Source organism: Gopherus flavomarginatus, chromosome 3 (genome assembly GCF_025201925.1).
Source record: "Gopherus flavomarginatus isolate rGopFla2 chromosome 3, rGopFla2.mat.asm, whole genome shotgun sequence".
Classification (NCBI taxonomy): Eukaryota; Metazoa; Chordata; order Testudines; family Testudinidae; genus Gopherus; species Gopherus flavomarginatus.
The window spans coordinates 200,272,534-200,289,127 of NC_066619.1; the positions used below are offsets into that span (position 1 = coordinate 200,272,534).

The 16,594-nt window shown below is 38.9% G+C and overlaps 1 protein-coding gene across 4 annotated transcripts in view; it reads left to right on the forward strand.

Annotated features, from left to right (window-relative positions):
- Positions 1-16,594, forward strand: part of DCLK2 (doublecortin like kinase 2) — a 142,623-nt gene that overhangs the window by 58,468 nt on the left and 67,561 nt on the right. For 2 of the 4 annotated variants that reach the window (XM_050946358.1, XM_050946361.1), the window contains 4 exons: positions 7,279-7,381; positions 10,356-10,460; positions 11,988-12,038; positions 15,771-15,865. The exons of 1 other annotated variant lie outside the window; for it this stretch is intronic. In XM_050946358.1, coding sequence (XP_050802315.1) covers positions 7,279-7,381; positions 10,356-10,460; positions 11,988-12,038; positions 15,771-15,865 — 354 coding nt within the window. The remainder of the gene's footprint in view (positions 1-7,278; positions 7,382-10,355; positions 10,461-11,987; positions 12,039-15,770; positions 15,866-16,594) is intronic. One more of the 4 variants, XM_050946359.1, reaches the window with a different exon arrangement.

Sequence of the window (16,594 nt, forward strand, 5' to 3'; positions counted from 1 at the left end):
CAACAAGTTATATGTGCTGGCACTATAGCTTGATGGTTGTCATGCTGACTGAAGAAACTTCCCTGTGGGAGGCGCAGAATTCCCTAGTTTGAATGTAAACGCTTGTCAGAAATATTTGTTTTGGTTAGATATTTAGGCAAATCTATTATATTTGGTTTCCTTTTCAAAATCTACACATTGGAGCATGTTACGTATATGTATTAAATGACTTGAGAGGCAATAGTGTCAGTGTGTCTGAGAACTAGAGCAGGCAGCAGATATGGAGGAGACCTGTTGTTGTTCTTCCAACTCTGCCACTGCCTAACTGATGTGGTTTTTTGCCCAGTTCCTTGCTTTCATTTCTCTATCTGTAAAATGATGATAGAAACTTTAGAGTGGTGGATAAGTAATATAAGTTGTTGTGCCAAGTGCAAATTATTATTATTGCCATTAATAGTGTTTCCAATTTTTATTATCCTGCATAGCATATATTACTAGTGCTAAAAGGGAGTTTTCTGTATAGTGTTTTTTTCGTGTCCTGAGAATTTTCAGAATTTCTAGCTCCTACTGTAATTAGTTCTGTCAGGGATCTGTTCAGCAAACAAGTCAGTTTTTGATTAGTTGGCTCATGGAGCCTCTTGCAAGCTTGTTTGGTTTAGCTGTAGTTAAATTGTATTTTAAGAAAATTAAATCTCTGGGTGCTGCTGTTGGGTCACGTCCTCTTCAATCTAGAGGAAAGCCATAGTCATGCCTTTCTTGTGGTCATCTGAAAGGTGTCCCCCACTTTGAAGTGATGAAATACTGATTCATTTTGAGCCTGCTCAGGGTAGGGATATAAATCTTGGTTAAAAAAGATAACCAGTTAAAGGATTAAAATTATATTGTTTAAGCATCTAACCATTAACCAAGGTAGCTCCAGCAGGCCTGGGGTTGGGGCCTGCTCTGGGCAGCGGGCTGCTTGATGTGGCCGAGATTGGGGTCCATGTGACCGGTGTGGGGCTGATGGGTTAATGATTAAGGGTAACCGGTTACATTCCTAGCTCAGGGACACCTGTGATAAAATAAGTGAAAAGGCTCTCTGAAACACTTGATAGTCTGCTTTTTTTTGTTTAAAAAAAAAAACAACAAACAAAACCATTGACTTTACTCTAACAGGATTTCCAGCACTGGATATTTTTGCTTCTTCACACCACCATATTGACCTATTATGGGCACCAGGCTGAAAAGTCCAGTCTGTAGCACACAGCCTCTAATTCACTCTTTGTGGGAATGCACGTTTTGAATAGAGGCAGTACAGTAACACAGCTCTAGTGCCGTTGTTAGCTGTTTCCTCTTGGCATATTCTCCTCGGGGAAAATGGCAGAGACAATAGCAGAACATGCACAGACAGTGTCTAGGCTAGGCAAATTGATTATATTTAAGCATGTAGACAGGGTTTTAAAATGTAGTTAAAATGTGAACATGACCCAACCAGCTAATGCGTTAAAAGATGTTAAATCCTGTCTGAACTAGCATTTAAAACCTGTTATCTAACACATTTTAAACACTTTATTTTCCTAAGCCTAGGCATGACCTGTGAGATAGACCATCCTTGAAACCTTTAAAGTGTATGTTTAAGTTCTTTTATGCACATCTCAATATTATTGGTTATGATGATGAGCTCCTGTGCAGTTTTATGCGTGTCATAGAAAATACTTTATAAAAGGTCACTTCTGTAGTCACAAAAAGAACCTGCATTTTATTAAAAGAGATTAATTCTATCTGCTATTGTCACAACCATACTGCAGCCGGAGAAACTTTCTAAGATGACTTTCTACAAGGTCCCCAATGGAAATGTATATTCCAAATACTTGTATAAAGCCCTTGCATGTGAACTAGAAAACAGCCAGGCCAAGACTTTCAAAACTGACTAGTGATTTGAAAACTCCAAATTTTGGCTGCCAATCTAAGATATCTTAAAAGGGGGCCTGATTTTCAGACAGTGCTGATTACTCTTTAGGTGTCTCAGCTTAGGCATCCAATATAACTAATTACTTTTGAAAAAGCTATTCCTTGGACAATATTTATAACAGGCTTAATGAAAGAATTGTTACTTAACCCATGGGAGTTTTCACAGTTTGCCAGCACATCACACATTGCTATGACTTGCTTATGTACAGCTCTGTTGATGCCATCTTCATTGCATTAAATGACTGCACACTGTCTGACTCTTCTGTTATGAAATTTTTTTTAATTGAAAACTTGTTTTGCAAACTTGGGTGTCGCTGAAAAACAGACATTTGCTCCCACAGCCAGACTATTATCCTAGTAACAGGTGTACATTTAACAAATGAAATGAGCTAATCTAATCATCATATTTTCCAGAGCCAATACCATGTTCACAGACCACATTTTGGTGCTTAAATAATGTGAATAGCTGACATGCTTTTCATATTGGATTACTCACCAACACATTTCATTCTAAGGATTTTCGGCATAGTAGATGCTGAGGAAACTGGGGAAAAGGGTACCTTTTAATAAAATCTCTAGGTTGAGGAATCTCTTTCGAAACAGCAAATGGTTGAGATATAATTTAAAAAAATTAAACAATATATTTGACTTTTGGACCTTGCAGCATTCAGAGTATACACAAACCATTTATTTGACTTATCTTTCCCTCAATAGCTCTTTTTAGTCGAAATCACCTACTTAAACTCCTTTGTATTAGAAAAGTAAAAAATTTCTTCTGCAGGTGATGAGTTTATTTTAGTATTTTTGGGGGGGCGTTGTCTGGATATTATGGTGACAAAGGCCATATAAATAACTAGGTAGACAGAAAAGAAATTAGCCCAATTTTCCAGGAAAACAGGAGCATTCCTGAATTTTTATTTTAAAATATTTAGCTTTTAACTCACTATTTGATCATGTGGACTGAACAAGTGATACGACTTTAAATTCTTGCTAAATAAATAGTTTGTGTCTTTTCACACTTTTTAAATTTTGTAAACAAGGTAGGGTTAGACCAGCCCCTTTGATGGGGGGGAGAGGGAAGTCATTATTCCAGAGAGATGTCTCAACCATATGCTAACACAACAGTTCTCAAACTGTGGGTCAGGACCCCCCAAAGTGGGTCATGACCACATTTTAATGGGGTTGCCAGGGCTGGCTTAGAGTTGCTGGAGCCGGCAGCCCAAGAGCTTCAACTCTGGGCAGCTGGGCTAGTTTATAGGCCCCCTGCCTGGGGATGAAGCCCATGGACTTTGGCATTGCCTGCCGTCTGGGGTGATGGGGCTTAGGCTTCAGTCCCCGCTTCTGGGGTTATATAGTAATTTTTGTTGTCAGAAGGGGGTTGCAGTGCAGTGAAGTTTGAAAACCCCTTTGCTAATAAATAATTGAAGCTTGTTACTTTGAATCTGTCACTGTTGGATTATAATATTCACCTGTGTAGCTGAATGAATATCTACTATATTTGTGTTTATGTATCCATGTTTGTAATTGTGACTTGATTGTGCACCTACCAGTGAATAAAAATAAATAATGTATATTAAAAGCAAAATTGCTGCAGTGCTTCATTCCCTTCTGTGACTTACAGTTGGAAGCCATATAAAAGAGGCAGGCATCTGCATCAGACTCTGGCTCAAGATCCATAGCTCCCTGACCAAATACACCAGGTGGAGTCTCTCTACCTAATTCCTGCATGACCCGGCCACCAGCAGTGTAGCTGGCTTATGGTGCCATGCACGCTGCCACTGTTGCTGATCATTCCTAATCCATTCAGAGATGAGGGAATTCTGTTTTAACAAGCGTTAACCATTACAGAATTTTAAGGCCTCCTTCCCATATAAAAAAATGGATCCCCCAACCTCTCTGATTTGTGCACAGAAGGGATCTTTCCATGAAGATCTTCCACTGTAAACAAGGAAGGAGATTGTCTTGTCTGTGTGGCACCAACACCCCACCCCACCCCACATACACACACACACATTTCCCATAATCCTACAGAAGTCCCTCCACAGGGTGCAGGATCCAGATTTGGGGAGCCTGGCCCCTGGGGTGGGAGCAGGAAGATATGTGGTGTTCTTCTAGCCACTAATGGTAAATTTTAATGAAAAGTTAATGCAGCCTAGACTGCAATACTAAGAAGGAACTCAGAATAGGGGGGGAGGAATAGGGCCTCAGTGTGGATGGCAAAGTATCTATATCTATGAAATGTGAGGTTTAGGGTGTAAACGTCTGTCCAATTGTGGGTGAGGGGCAGCTTGTCCCCCCAGGCCTGAACTGAAAACTCTGAAGGTTTTTCTTGCAGCTGCTCTTTCACCCAGTGCCACTTCCATATTTTTCTATGGAGGAATGATTCCCCCCCCAGTGGGAAGGCTTTATGTTAAAGATGGTGGTCTCCTTAAAAACATATTTTGTATCAAAAGTCTGGGCAAAGAAGCAACTTCTACCTTTTGGCATATGTATTTATTTAAAAAGAGATAAGAGGAAAATCAGTCCAATCTTAAAACTACTTTCTGAAATATTCAGTCATTGTGATTTCAGGTGTCATTGCCTTTTCATTTAAACTAAAAGCATCAATATTAAGTACTGGTCAAATAGTCTCCAGTCAACGACACTAGACATTTATTAGTGTGGTGATAAAGTAAAAATAAACAGGTTTTATCATTTGGTGAAGGGAGTGTTGTATGACTGAGCTTCATAATAGAATCAAACGAAGGTTCTAGACTGCATGTTTTAGTGTACTGAGAATCTTGCTGTAAGAGCAACATACCGTTATCACTGTTTTAGCTGCCATGACAACTGCACAGCTTGTGAATGCCTTGTTTAAATGATCTTGCAGGCAGCTGAGTCATTGATATTCGGAGTGGCTTTCTACTGCAGAAACCCTTCCTGTACATCATCCAATATTTACTATTATCACAGTGGCCAATATATGCAAACTTTATTGTTGGGCAGCTGGACCAGAAGGAAAAGTCTGTTCTTTAGTAACAGTAGTTTTTTGAGCTCTTTATTACCAGTACAAAATTATTTTGGTCTTGTTAAATGGTTACCGCTCTCCTAGCTGTTGCAGGGTTTGTAATGTTAAAGAAGGACTTACTCTTCAGAGCTCTTCCCACTTTTCCTTTCTGTGTTTGTAAATAAACATTGCTTGGAGTTTCCTTCTGTGTTTGTTTTTTAAGAGACCTTGTTCTCTGTCAAGCCATCCTCTCCTGATATTTGATTGTGTAATGAAGTCCTAATATTTGTATTCATAATACCATAGTCCTTTCCCTGCTAATAGATTGTGTTGCAATTAGTGCAATGATTTTATGTCCTGACTTCAGGATCAGGGTGAAGCTAAGCTGTGGAGGGTATGGGGAGAGACTTAAAGTGTTGAATTAATAACAGCATAAGGAATACAGAAAAATACTAGCCATGTAAACTTCATTTTGTATAAATGTTTGCTCTTAAATCTGTTTCAAAGGCTTTTCCCCCACCACTGTAATACTTAAGGTTGCTCAGGATAGGCCTAACTCAACTCACATTTAAGTCAGTGATTCCATTGATTTCAGTGGGAGCAGAGACAGACCAATGCTGAACACATCTGAAAATCCCTTCCTATATTTTCACTTGTTTACTAGATCTGATTATTAACCTCTGACATTAGGATTCAGGATGTGAGTGAAAGGACAGTATTTAAAATACACAGTAGCAACTTCTACAGTCCCAATGACACACATCTATATAATGATTATAAGATTATCTAAAGAGAATACTCTCACGTGGAGTTGCTCCCCACTATAGATAATGGTTCAGATCCTTCCCCCATTGATATCAACAAGATCTTTACTTTGATAGAAACAGAATTAGACCTAAGGCGCCTGCATCTGCAGAAGAGCCTGTTTTCCTGTACCTACTTTGTCCACATGTATTTCTTGCACTCAAAAGTCCTTTTTCTTTCCCTCTGCTTATCAGGATCTGAAAGGGGCACTGGCTGGATACATATTGCCATTTTCAATGCAATGGGCCATAGCTGAAGATTTGGCAATATTTACTTTATGGGCACACATGCTATTAGTTTTTTTTTGTACTCTGTACCTCTATTATTGTACTCTACAGAATGTTTTGAAATACAGTTTATTTAATACAACACCTTCCACGCAAACAGTATTTGTGTTTTGTGTGGGATTTTTCATACTAAATTGCATTGTTTAACAAATAGCTATTTATCTGAAATCTGAACAAGGAATAAAGTGTTTAGTACGAATACTGCTGAGAAATCTTAACTCCCTCAATACTTATCTACAACACTTTGTTGTTATAGTCAGTGCTTTTCATCTACAAATATCACACCGCTGATATTGAATTTTTTTAAGTACAAAGTTTCACTCGGTCTAACTTGTATTTATGATTTGCATATTATTGTACTAGTGAATAGATTTTAGTAAAAAGGAAACAATTTTTAATTTGTTATAACTATTTGATAAAAACATACTTCAATAATCTTTTATATTATTAAAATGCCACTCTGAAAACAAACAGAAATGTAGAGATACTTTGGTTATAATGGAAATAATAATGTGAGTAATTTTGGAAGAAGGATTTTCCTGTAAAGAATTAATTTGGAAATTTTAATATAAATGTCAGCTTTGACACTTCAATAATGTCTTGTAGTCATTTCCATCAAAGCCACAAATATTTACACCCAGTTTATAAATGATTATGTGTATGCTAGTGTCAGTGAAGGCTACTTGTTTAAAATTGGTGTAGTATTTTACATTTTTGCCATTTGAAGTTTTCTGGCTTGTTTACTTTAAAAATGACTCTACAGCAGTGCTTGTCAACTTTTCCAGACTACTGTACTCCTTTCAGGAGTTGGTTTTGTCTTGTGTATGCCCAAGTTTCAGCTCATTTAAAAACTACTTGCTTACAAAATCAGACATAAAAATACAAAAGTGTCACAGCACGCTATTACTGAAAAATTCCTTACTTTCTCATTTTGTCTGTATGAAATTTTAGTTTGTACTGACTTCGCTAGTGCTTTTTATGTAGCCTGTTGTGAAACTAGGCAAATATCTAGATGAGTGGATGTACCTCCTGGAATATCTCTGTGTACCCCCAGGGGGACACATACCACTAGCTGAAAACCACTGCTCTATAGTACTTGAAAACTGGTAAGTGTCTGTCACTGTGGGGAAAAAAACATATGATACTCAGTGTTGTTGTGAGTCACAGAACTGTGAAAAGAGCGCACAAATTTGTTGGATTTTGTTGGCTGTCTAGCTATTGACTTCATCTTGGAAATATTTTGCACACTTTCTTACTTATTTTGGCTTTTAGGTTACCTGCTTGCAGGACTTTTTTGGAGATGATGATGTTTTCATTGCCTGCGGACCTGAGAAATATCGTTATGCTCAAGATGACTTTGTACTGGATCATAGTGGTAAGACTGTACTTTAAACCTATTGAAATGTTCAATTCTCCTTGAACTCCCTCCTTTTTTCCCCTTCCTGATTCAAAAGTGATTTTGGAGAAACTTATTGAAATAATTTTTCCTATCAAACATGTTTCTTTAATAAAATAATTTTCCAAACAATAGTTTAGCACCAGTCCATTTGTCAGAGTGCGTTTTGTAAACCTGGTTTATTCTTCATGGGCAATGGACCTTGTACTTAGAAGGATATGGTGAATGGCAGTGAACTTTGAAAAGGGTGCTTTTAATCTGCTCCAAAGGCCTGATCACTGAAGTCAATAAGCATATTTCCACTGACTTTGATGGGTTCTAACTTGGTCCCCATGTTCCTGTTTTGAGTTTTTTTCTGCTGTTTGCAGACCTACAAGAATTATCCTATTCATTCCAAACGTCTATTAAAAACCTGCTGCTTAGCCAGTTTATATGAACAGAACTGATTTATTTTTTATTGTAAACTCATAGAGAAGAATGAACTTGTGCACTCATGCTTTCTTTACATCAGTAGATATTTATACCATGGCTCTGTATTAGCTGCTAGAAAGTTGTTTTCCAATAAAGAGAGAAATTCTATAATGTAAATTCAAAGGTAATTTTAGAATTTCTGCAAAGATTATTCAATTTGGAATCTCAAGTAATGTGAAATTATTTATGCTGAAATTTGAGGCAGATTTACACTATTTATTGCACAGTTTCTCTCACCAGCACATCTCATTATGCATCTTTAATATTAGAAATATTTCAAGTCTCATGGAAATGCGGTTATCAGAATTTAGGAGAGTACTGTAGCCAGATCCTGTGTCAGGCTGGCAAAGCTTAGTTTCTAATTATTTTTTCTCCTTCTTGTTGAGTGATCTGCCTCCTTGGTTCTTCCAGTGTATCGACACTGGTTCAGCTACTGAACCAAATAACCCTCCCTTGAATGAAAATACTTATGATGAGAGGATGCTTGGCATTGGTCTCCTTATGAAATGCCTACAGATCATTCAGGGAGTGTTTTAGGCTGTGTGAGAAACTTTTTTTCCCTCTCTCTCAATTTGTTTTTTCTATAAACACCTGAATTATTTTTGTCAAAAATGAAAATGTTATTGTTGCGGGGAAAAAATTGCAACCAACTCTAATCTGGTGGCCTTCCTCATCAGCTCTGCTCCCAGACCTATGTGAGACTGAGCAGCCTGCACTGGTAATACAAAAAGCTTGAAGACGATGTTTCAAGGGTTTCCTCATCTCCACCCCCCAACTATTAGTCTTACTTTATCTCAGTTTCATCTAATGCATTAATTCTGTTTCTCCTTGCTTTCCAATTCTATTTCTCCCTCTCATCTGAATCCATTAGGACTTGTCTGGACTTGGATTTGGGAAGTATTAGCTAACATGTATTAACAGCCTAGTGTAGACAGGGCTGCATGCCTTTAACGTGAATTGAACAGGTCGAGCTTGAAGCTTTAACTTCACACAGGCTGAGAGGAGAGCTGACATGTTAACTAATATCTTCCAATCATAGTCTAGACAAGGCCATGGTTTACCTTCCAGTCCCAGTCCATCAGTTCTCCCTCTCCCGAGTACCTCTGGGCTATCTGAGTTGGACTCTTTGCTTAGAAGCTGCAGTAATTCTGGGGGTCTCAATGGAAGAGAAGGGGTAGCTCAAGGTCAGCAATAGCACTGAAGAGTCTGGCGTGCGGGCTGGGGGGGGGGCAGTCACTAATCCTGTCCACTATTGGTAGCTGGTCAAATCCTGGAGATTTGGCAGGAATCTGAGAATAGACCCAAAAGATGGAGGTTAGTAGTCTGGTGTTAGAACTAAGTGACTGTGTCTTCCTTGAAGCAAGTGGTGGAAAGAATATAGGGATCCTAGTCTAAGCCCTGCCGCCCTTGCTTGGAGCATGTAAAGGGAAGCAGCTAAAGTCATGGAGAGGCCCTGTGAATTCGATCGATGCGGACAATCTTAGTTCGTTTGGAGAGAAGTAGAATAGCCTGAGGATGGTAAAATGGGGGCACGGAGAAATGAAGAGGGCAGGAAGGTTTGAATTGATTTGGTAATACAGGAGGAAGGTTGTTTGGCATAAGCAGGGTTGAATTTGTTTCATGGGGATTTGAATCATTTTGTATTTGATTTTTATAAATTGACCCAGTAGCATGTGTGAATTCATTTGTTGGTGGGTTGGGTTGAATTGATGGCATTGGTGGGGAATGGGGAGGAAAATTGGTCTAATTGAGAGAGATGGTGAAAGTTTTTAGTAATGAGTGTTAACTGCAGGAATGAAAAACTTCCCAAGAAGGCAATGTGTTTGTGAATATTAGTTCCTTTCATCTTTGGCTTCCCTTTATTAATAGATATATGTGATAGGTGGGAGGGAGAAGATAACTTTATTGGCTCTGCCCTTTGGTGCCCGCAGCATTTGTCACGTCCTCTGAAAATTGGTAGGAATGGCACTGCACTTCTGGCAAAAATAACCCAAAGATCTTAGAGTTAGGCTAAAATGAAATTGGCTTGAAGAGGCAGGAGGTCCAGTCCAGTTAACAAGATTTCCAGTGTGTCAACATGTGCTCCAGCATGTGTGATGCTGCATTATATAGAACTGTCATTACAAACTACAGAGGTTGGTGAGGCATCAGAAGAACCCGTGTACCACTTCATCCACTTCACTGTCTCACATCTGTCTAAATACAAATTTGAATTGTACTATGAATCCAACTTCAAGGCATGGAGAAATACTGCATTCAGGATAAATATTTCAGTATTTGGCCAGCTCAAAACAGAATTTATTCAGTATGTGGGTTAAAGTTTTTTTGGATTCTTCTATAAATTAGTTTTATTTAATTTGGCAGAAATGTTTGGAAAATGTCAGTTTGTTTCGTGGGCAATAAACAGCTACCGTAGGTGGTCTGATTTAGAATTGAATCCATACACTTAAATATTTTCCAAACTCCATCTGTTTCCTTCCAGAATGTCGCGTTATGAAGTCGTCATATTCCCGTTCACCTGGTACACCCAGACAATCTGGTTCCAAAAGCCCAGGACCCTCACGTCGAAGCAAGTCACCTGCTTCAGGTGCAATTATAAGGAAATAGCTGAATATTCAGAGCATATGAAACTTGTAATTTGTTGAATGGACTGATAAAGTGGAAATGTCATGTATTTCGTGATGAGGAACCTGAAATGCCAAGTTATGCCACATAGATTTTATACACTGAAATGCATTTATTCTGCACCCTGCAAAGAAGAGATTCTTTTTCATTACAAGCCAAAAAGGTTTGAATTTGTGAATGTTTACAGTTGCTTGTGCTAATTGTACATTTGAGGACAAATTTTCAGCATGGGGTTGGATTTGCTGAAGATCCCAATTAACTGAAATGGCATCGTCTGGTTAAATCCTCATTCATTACATTAAATATATACCCTTCTGTGTTTTGAATTTAGGGTTTTTCCCCTTTCATATGTTGAACACTGTCAAAATATAGCAGTTTGCTTCTTTGAGCTGTTGTAAGTTGCCCTATGAAATTGCATAAACACCTTTTCTTCTCATACTTCCTCTCATTTTATAGTAATGTCCAAATTGTTTCTTCACCTGCTGCTAGTCTGACTGAATAGCACATTTCCAAGCATTGGATATTTTTACTTGAAAATGAGAAAAATGGGAAAATTTTTGCTTTTACTCTTTACCTCACATGTTACTGTGGTTTTCCCTCATCCCCACCCCAAAATACAGCAAAACTCAAATGGTTTTTCTCTCCACTGGGGAAGAGTGACACTGACATTGAGCCATTGAATATTAAAATATAGTGCCATGTTCTGATTGTGGTTATATGTGCAGCTCCTGTGTGCGTATGAAAGCCAGAATATGATCCTATTTTATTTTCAAATCAATATTTACTGCCTTGCTAGAGTGATTTTCATTGTCCTTTTGTGTCTTCGTGTCACAAGTAAAAGTAGGATTTTTTTTAATTTCAGAGAACAACTGTAACCATAAGAAAAAAAGGGCAGTACATAAAAGGCTGATTTCACAACTGATATACACATACATCATGCAAGCCTGTCAACTTCATTGGGATTGTATGGGGTGTAAACTCTTCAATTAATTTAGTTCAAAATGTAGTGATTAGTACTAATGTTTTCATTTTATGATTTATTTATACTCTAGTAAAGCTCAGAGTGTGCTAAGCAATGTCCACATATCCAAGTAGACAGGTCATGCACCAGAGTTTTCAGTCTAAAACTTTATTCTGCTCAAACTTTCACATGAAAACAAAGAGGAGAAAATTTCAAAAGTGCTTTAAGTGGTTGAGGTGCCAAATGTCCTGTTTTCAAAAGTGACTTAGGAGCCTCAGTCCTATTGAATGTCTTTAATAGGACTCTAGGTTCTGAAATCATGATTTGGACTTGGGCACCTTGATCACTTAGGTGATTTGAGAATTTTACCCCAAATTGTTGGGTATTTATGCTTATACTTACCATACATTCTCTTTCAGTTTTTGGTGGTGGTTGTTGCTTGTGCATTTACCCTTCTTCCTTTGTGTGTATGCTGAGTAACTTCTCTCCTTAATGTCTTTCTCCTTTGTGTCGAATGAATGAGTGCAGTAAAGAGGGGTGGCCACTACTCCAGTGCTTATTCTACAGCAAAATCCCCAGGTGAGCCATTATTATTATGGCTTTATCTCACCATTGTGCCTCTTACCTTTCCATTTACACTTCTCTCCATTTCCATGAATGTATTACAGTTTGCCACACACATTTTGTGCTCTGGAAAACCAAAGCACGTTGACTCTATCTTACTTGTTACTGTAGGCCTTTGAGTGGGCAAGACATTGAGAGTGTGAGTGATTCTTGTAACTGCCAGACATCTGGTGCAGTAAAATTAGATTTATTAAGGTATAATTTGACTACATATAGAGAAGCAGCCTTCCAAGCCATGAATGTATATAGTCATTCTAGAGAGTGTGATGATGAGAAATTTTAACCAACACCATCAGACAAGATTAGGTGGAGCTGAGACTGAGAATTGCTGAAAATGTAGCTAAATTCAGAACAATGTGGGACTGATTTGCCACTAACTTACATCAGAACAAGTCAGGCCCTATATGTTTTCCAACTTTTTGTGAAGCAAATGAAATAAATATAGTTTTTCTTGTATCTCTGCTGTTTAAGTCCTAGATCTGCAATCTGACAATGTCTTTATGTGGAAAAATGGGTCAGCTGTGTCCTAAAAAAACAAAACAAAACAAAAAACCCAACCACTTCTATTTCCCACGTAAATATATGTATTCTTAATTGGCAAGTGGCTTACAATATTGGACCACACTGGAAATTCAAATTAAAAAAATCTTTTATATACTAATGAGTTGTGGCATTGTATATTCCATTTAAGGAACTGGGGAAAAGGAAATGTATTTATTTGTATTATAACTCATACTCAGAATGTGCTTGCTGCTGCCACACATCATATAGAAAGACACAAACCCTGCTCCTAAAGTGCCTACAAATGGAGAACTAATTTAGAAAGGAAAAGCTTTGTGTGTACACACAACAATCAACAGCAACCAATAAGTTAGAAATACATAAAAGAATGACTGACTCTTTTTATTGAGAATGTCAAAGGAAGGTATTGCAGTTTCAATTGGCAGCTGCTTTCCTCCTTTTCCTTTAAGTCCATCCATGTGACATCTCCACTTCTTGGGAGCTAAGGGGGCTCAGCCTATCCCAGGATTGGGCCCTACGGATCTGTTCTCACTACAGTAACAACTATGTTGTAGCACTCATCCAGAGTGGTTGCAGAAAACGTGGTTGAGATCTATCTGCAGGTCAGTCTCTTCTTGTGTTATCTCCAGCACAATACTGTGTAGCTACTAAACATCTCTGGGCACCTATCCTACACTGCCTCTGCAAGGGATTAGAGTTAGGGAAGAGCAGCATGCAGAACAACGCCAGCAGCCCAAGGGGCAGTGTATTCTGGGATGTCTTACTTCACAGGTTGCTGGGAGGAAGGAAAACCAGTTGGCCAAATCATTGCACAGATCTGGTTAAGGATCCTTTCCGTACCTAACCTGAGTTTTATGAATGAGTTAGAGGGAGACAGCCATGTCCCGGCCTAGACCTCTGACAATCGCAAAATATGGTCAGCTGTCACAGTGACTAAGTGTTTACCATGTTGTGCATGTAATGGTTGAGACACAAATATGGTACTAACTGGTTACAAACCTAGGTAAAAGTTATCACATAGGCAGGGCTACCCAAACATAACAAGGCAGGCACAAGATTGTGAGCTTCCTATGAACTATGTAAAAAAGTGACAATTTCTGCTCCTATAGCACTACTTAGCTGATTTCAGGCAGAATTCTTTAGACAGCCTTATTTTATGTTTACAGGCTGGTTTTTTTTTTTTGTTTTGTTTTACTGATAGAATTTTAAAATTGAAGTTCTGATATGGCTTTCCAGGAAGTACAATATAAAATAATAACTAATATTTAAGCCTTTTCATGCAATTTATGACGTTAAGGAAGCTTTATTATCCCCATTTTACTGAAGGGATGTCTGAGTAACCGAGAGAGAGGAGATCTTCCCAAGAGCCTAAGGGACATTCAGTGGGACTTGTGCTCCATGTAGATGTGTTTGAAAATCTTCAGAGTGACATGTCTGGGGTCATAAGGTGCTCGGTCCTACTCTTGTTAAAGCCAATGGTAAAACTTTCATTTATGTTAGCAATGTAGGATCAACCCTTCAGTGATTCGATAGCAGAGCCAGGAATAGAACTGGGATGGTCATCAGATTCCAGGAAGACTGATCCCCTAGATAAATGGTGCTTAATTTTTAACCTAGCATCATGCACGTTAGGGAGGATCATTTGTTAAGACTGTGGAGCTGCTGTGTAGTCACAGTAACCACTGAGATCACAACTGTTCAAGCATTACAAAATAAAGTAGAGCTGTGTAGGAAGACTACTCAGTTCCCAGAGAAGTTCAGTATTGTATGTTGGTTGGCATTTGCACAGCAAAAAACAATGGTGGTGCTTAAAAGAGTAGTGCATAACCCATTAGAGAAATTCTTCACACATCTGAAAAAGTGTAGGTGGTTACTTGTTTCCATGGAAACAAAATGTCTTGCTGGCAGGTTCTTGTTTTTCTTAAAGGAGAAACTTCCTCCCACTGTGAAGTCATGTTCTTTGAGGTTTTTTTTCTCTTTAGTTTCCTGATCAGTTTTTCCTCTCCTCGGGCAAACAAGGATTGGATGCAGAAGCAATACAGTGCATCATTTAGGCCACGTCCAGACTAGGGGAGGAAAATCGATCTTAGATACGCAACTTCAGCTACGTGAATAACGTAGCTGAAGTCGAATTTCTAAGATCGAGTTACTCACCCGTCCAGACGGCGCGGGATCGATATCCGCAGCTCTCCATGTCGATTCCGGAACTCCATTCGGGTTGATGGAGTTCCGGAATCGATGTAAGCGCGCTCGGGGATCGATACATCGCGTCCAGACTAGACGCGATGTATCGATCCCCGAGCAATCCATTTTAACCCGCCGATACAGCGGGTTAGTCTGGACGTGGGCTTAGTAGAGACTCCTTTGGTCAGTCTTATGAATGACACTGATTTAGCCCTTTTTTGGAAGAATGTAGGACTGAGCTAACTGCCCCTCAAGCCAATAAGAGTACAGTGGAGGCTTTATTAGGCCCTGAATAATTAAAGGGGTTAAAATGTGTAGGTTCTTGACATCAGGGGTTGTGGGGAGGGAGAATTTTTCTGTCCTCTGAGAATTTTTTCATTGATGCTTATAGTAACTTCTTGAAAGTTCAAAATTGAAATGTTAATTTTTTTGAAAATGTTTTTCCTACACACAATGCTGTATTATTAAGGGTTCAGTTGAGAACCTATAGTCTAGTACAGTTTGGTCCCCAAAAGACACACATTTTATTTTAAATGAAAACACACATCACCTATAAAGTATTAAGTTGACTTTGCAAATGGGGAAGAGGAAAAGGGAGGTCAAATTTTGTATCTCTTTAATATTTTGTTATGATATCGCAATAAATTATGCAACTTGGAGACCCAGTCCTCCTATCTTTGTGTACCCAAACCTCCCACTGGCAACAGGCAGACTGGCTCTCATGAAACTGGAATAGAAGTGCAGTGTTTTGTATGTGCAAAGGATGCAGCCAGTTTCCGGCCAATGGGAGTTTGAGTGAGCAAAGGATACAGTATTGGACTTCATGATTCTTTCTGAGACGTTGGGGTTGGCCTGTCTGGTCTTTATGTGAGTAAACTCAGATAATACCTCAGAGAGCCACATTATATTACAACAGGTATTTGCATTTTAATCTTTTAATAATCGTTTCTTCCTCTTGGTTGCCTTTGTTGCTCTGGACAGTCAGTGGAACACCCAGCAGCCAGATATCCACTCCAAAATCTACCAAGTCCTCCAGCTCTTCACCAACCAGCCCGGGGAGCTTTCGTGGACTCAAGGTAGGTATTGCATAGCTCGGTCTTTTGCAGCAGAAACTGAAACTTTCATGCTGAGGCCTGGTCCACACTACAGTGTTAAATCGATTTAAACAGTGTTAAATCGATTTAACGCTGTACCCGTCCACACTACAAGGCACTTTAAATCGATTTTAAGGGCTCTTAAAATCAATTTCTGTACTCCTCCCCAACGAGAGGAGTAACCCTAAAATCGATATTACTATATCGATTTAGGGTTAGTGTGGACGGAAATCGAAGTTATTGGTCTCATTCTTTTACTGAGTTACCCAGAGTGCACCACTCCAGAAATCGATGGTAGCCTAGGACCATGGACGCACACCACCGAATTAATGTGCCCTAGTGTGGACGCGTAAAATCGATTTTATAAAACCAGTTTTATAACATTGGTTTTAATAATTTCGATTTTATGCTGTAGTGTGGACGTGGCCTGATAACCAACCCCTTACTAATGGAACAAAGTTCTAGGTGGTGCTCAAGAATACAAATCAAAAGTATGTACATACCTACAAGAAATCAAAAACCGTTTCTAGTCCATAAGCCATTCTTGCTGGTTTAATTATTGATTTAAGTTAGTTGGCAGATTTGGGGTGAAATTCTGTGATGTGCCTTTCCAAGAGGTGCAGCACAGAACTCTGAGTCTATTGGGAGGGGGAGAGGGCGCTGGTGGCTTTGAACCATCTTTTTGCCTACTTCATCCCACCCTTCCCATGC